General features: G+C 61.3%; 2 protein-coding genes across 2 annotated transcripts in view; both read left to right on the forward strand.

Annotated features, from left to right (window-relative positions):
- Nucleotides 1-66, forward strand: part of PHYSODRAFT_288600 (hypothetical protein) — a 3,953-nt gene extending 3,887 nt beyond the window's left edge. The window contains exon 2 of the mRNA XM_009537103.1: nt 1-66. The gene's annotated coding sequence lies outside the window, so the exon portion shown is untranslated.
- PHYSODRAFT_564676 (hypothetical protein) lies at nt 1-3,939 on the forward strand. The gene has a single exon (XM_009537104.1). The coding sequence runs from the start codon at nt 34-36 to the stop codon at nt 3,832-3,834; it is 3,801 nt and encodes a 1,266-aa protein (XP_009535399.1). The 5' UTR covers nt 1-33; the 3' UTR covers nt 3,835-3,939.
- The last annotated feature ends 10 nt before the right edge of the window (nt 3,940-3,949 follow it).

Below are 3,949 nucleotides of genomic sequence, written 5' to 3' on the forward strand. Positions count from 1 at the left end.
GTGCGCAAGGAGATCCTCAAGAACGTGAGCGGCATGTTCGCGCCCGGCAGGATCACGCTGCTGCTGGGCCAGCCCGGCTCCGGCAAGTCGTCGCTGCTCAAGATGCTCAGCGGCCGCTTCCCCATTGAGAAGAACATCACGGTGGAGGGCGACATCACCTTCAACAACGTGCAGCGCGAGCAGATCGTCAAGCGCCTGCCGCAGTTCGTGGCCTACGTGAACCAGCGCGACAAGCACTTCCCCATGCTGACCGTCAAGGAGACGCTCGAGTTCGCGCACAAGTTCTGCGGCGGCGAGCTGTCGAAGCGCGGCGAGGAGATGCTGTCCAAGGGCTCTCCGCAGGAGAACCTGGAGGCTCTCGAGGCGGCCAAGGCCGTGTTCGCGCACTACCCGGACATCATCATCCAGCAGCTCGGACTCCAGAACTGCCAGAACACCATCGTGGGCGACGCCATGACCCGCGGTGTGTCCGGCGGTGAGCGCAAGCGCGTGACCACCGGCGAGATGGAGTTCGGCACCAAGTACGTGACGCTCATGGACGAGATCAGTACGGGTCTTGACTCTGCGGCCACGTACGATATCATCAACACGCAGCGCAGCGTGGCGCACACGCTCCGCAAGACGGTGGTGGTCGCGCTGCTGCAGCCGTCGCCCGAGGTGTTCGCGCTGTTCGACGACGTGATGATCCTGAACGAGGGCCAGGTGATGTACCATGGCCCGTGCAGTCGCGTGGAGAACTACTTCGAGAGCCTGGGTTTCTCGTGCCCGCCCGAGCGCGACATCGCTGACTACCTGCTGGACCTGGGCACGAACGAGCAGTACCGCTACCAGGTGCAGAGCTACCACACGAAGCAGCCCCGCGGCGCCGGCGAGTTCGCCGAGTCCTTCCGACGATCGAACATCCACCGCGAGATGCTCAACCAGCTCGAGGCCCCGCACGAAGCAGACTTGCTGCGCAACGTGGCCGAGGTCATGGAGCCGACGCCCGCGTTCCACCAGTCGTTCGTGGAGAGCACGCTGACGCTGCTCAAGCGCCAGCTCATGGTGACGTACCGCAACAAGCCCTTCATCTTCGGCCGCCTCCTGATGATCCTCATCATGGGCCTGCTGTTCTGCACGGTCTTCTACGACTTCGACCCGACGCAGGTGTCGGTGGTCATGGGTGTCATCTTCTCCACGGTCATGTTCCTGTCCATGGGCCAGTCGTCGCAGATCCCGACGTACATGGCGGAGCGTGAGATCTTCTACAAGCAGCGCGGCGCCAACTTCTTCCGCACCACGTCGTACGTGCTGGCCACGTCGGCGAGCCAGATCCCGTTGGCCGTCGTCGAGACGCTCATCTTCGGCTCGCTCGTGTACTGGATCTGCGGGTTCGTGTCGGAAGCCAAGCTGTTCATCATCTTCGAGGTCATCCTGCTGCTGTCGAACCTGGCCATGGGGATGTGGTTCTTCTTCCTGTCGGCCATCGGCCGCAACGGTGACATCGCGACGCCCCTGGGTATGGTCTCGGTGCTGGTGTTCGTCATCTTCGCTGGCTTCATCGTGACCAAGAGCGAGATCCCGGACTACCTCATCTGGGCGCATTGGATCAGCCCGATGACGTGGAGTCTCAAGGCGCTCGCTATCAACCAGTACCGCTCGGGCCCGATGGACGTGTGCGTGTACGACGGCGTGGACTACTGCTCCAAGTACGGCCTGAAGATGGGCGAGTACTACCTGGGTCTGTTCGGCATGGACACGGAGAAGGAGTGGATCGTGTACGGCGTCATCTACACGGCGGCCATGTACGTGGGGTTCATGTTCCTGTCGTACCTGGCGCTCGAGTACATCCGCTACGAAGCCCCCGAGAACGTGGACGTGTCGGAGAAGACGATCGAGAACGAGTCGTACACGATGCTGGAAACGCCCAAGACGAAGAACGGAACCGACACTGTGGACGACTACGTCGTCGAGATGGACACGCGCGAGAAGAACTTCACCCCGGTGACGGTGGCCTTCCAAGACCTGCACTATTTCGTGCCCGACCCGAAGAACCCGAAGCAAGAGCTCGAGCTGCTCAAGGGCATTAACGGTTTTGCTGTCCCTGGATCGATCACCGCGCTCATGGGCTCTTCGGGAGCTGGTAAGACGACGCTGATGGATGTGATCGCTGGCCGCAAGACCGGCGGTAAGATCACGGGCAAGATCCTGCTGAACGGCTACGAGGCCAACGACCTCGCCATTCGCCGCTGCACGGGCTACTGCGAGCAGATGGACGTGCACTCGGAGGCGGCCACCATTCGCGAGGCCTTGACTTTTAGCTCGTTCCTGCGCCAGGATGCATCGATCCCGGCCGCCAAGAAGTACGACTCGGTGAACGAGTGCATTGAGTTGCTCGGACTTGAAGACATTGCCGACCAGATCATCCGCGGCAGCTCCGTGGAGCAGATGAAGCGACTGACGATCGGTGTGGAGCTTGCTGCCCAGCCGAGTGTGATTTTCCTGGACGAGCCGACGAGTGGCCTGGACGCGCGCTCCGCCAAGCTGATCATGGACGGTGTCCGCAAGGTGGCCAACTCGGGCCGCACTATTATCTGTACCATCCACCAGCCTTCGTCGGAGGTGTTCTACCTGTTCGACAGTCTGCTTCTGCTGAAGCGTGGTGGCGAAACGGTGTTCTACGGCAACCTGGGCAAGAACTGCCGCAACCTGGTGGACTACTTCGAGAGCATTCCCGGCGTGGCCCCGCTTCCGAAGGGCTACAACCCGGCCACGTGGATGCTGGAGTGCATCGGCGCCGGTGTCAGCAGTGCCGCCAACCAGATCGACTTCGTGGCCAACTTCAACAAGAGCTCGTACCGCCAGGTGCTCGACCGCGAGATGGCCAAGGAGGGCGTGACGGTGCCGTCGCCCAACCTGCCGGAGATGGTGTTCGCCAAGAAGCGCGCGGCCACGTCGGCCACGCAGATGAAGTTCGTGGTGACCCGCTTCTTCCAGATGTACTGGCGCACGCCGACGTACAACGTGACGCGTATGGTGCTGGCCATCTTCTTGGCGTTGCTGTTCGGCATCGTGTTCGTGAACGCCGAGTACGCGTCGTACTCGGGCCTGAACTCGGGCGTGGGCATGGTGTACATGGCGTCGCTGTTCCTGTCGATGACGGCGTTCCAGAGCGTGCTGCCGCTGACGTCCTCGGAGCGCGCCTCTTTTTACAGGGAGCGCGCGAGCCAGACGTATAATGCGTTCTGGTACTTCCTGGGCTCGACGCTGGCCGAGCTGCCGTACTGCTTCGTGCTGGGCGCGCTCTTCACGCTGGTGTTCTACCCCATGGTGGGCTTCACGGACGTGGGCGTGGCCTTCATCTTCTGGCTGGCCATCTCGCTCAGCGTGCTCATGCAGGTGTACATGGGCCAAATGTTCTCGTACGCGATGCCGTCGGAGGAGGTGGCGGCCATCATCGGCCTGCTGTTCAACGCCGTCTTCATGACGTTCATGGGCTTCAGTCCGCCGGCCTACGCGATCCCGTCGGGCTACATATGGCTGTACAAGATCTCGCCGCTGCGGTTCCCGGTGTCGATCCTGGTGGCGCTGATCTTCTCGGACTGCGACGACCTGCCGACGTGGGATGAGGCCTCGCAGGCGTACACGAACGTGGGCTCGAAGCTGGGCTGCCAGCCGATGGCGGACGCGCCGGTGACCGTGGGCCACATCACCATCAAGGAGTACACGGAGGAGTACTTCGGCATGAAGCACGACACGATCACGCCCTACTTCTTCGTGCTCATCGGCTTCATCGTGCTGTTCCGCGTGCTGGCGCTGATCTCGCTGCGCTACATCAACCACCAGAAGCGGTAGATAGATCGCTGCAAACTAGAAACTGGAGGCCGGCTATTATGAGCTGGTCACCCTTGTATATTTCTGCATTTCGAATCCTCAAATACAACAAATATTGTAAACCATACATTGTTCT

The sequence above is a fragment of the Phytophthora sojae genome (genome assembly GCF_000149755.1).
Source record: "Phytophthora sojae unplaced genomic scaffold PHYSOscaffold_10, whole genome shotgun sequence".
In the NCBI taxonomy this organism is placed as follows: Eukaryota; Oomycota; class Peronosporomycetes; order Peronosporales; family Peronosporaceae; genus Phytophthora; species Phytophthora sojae.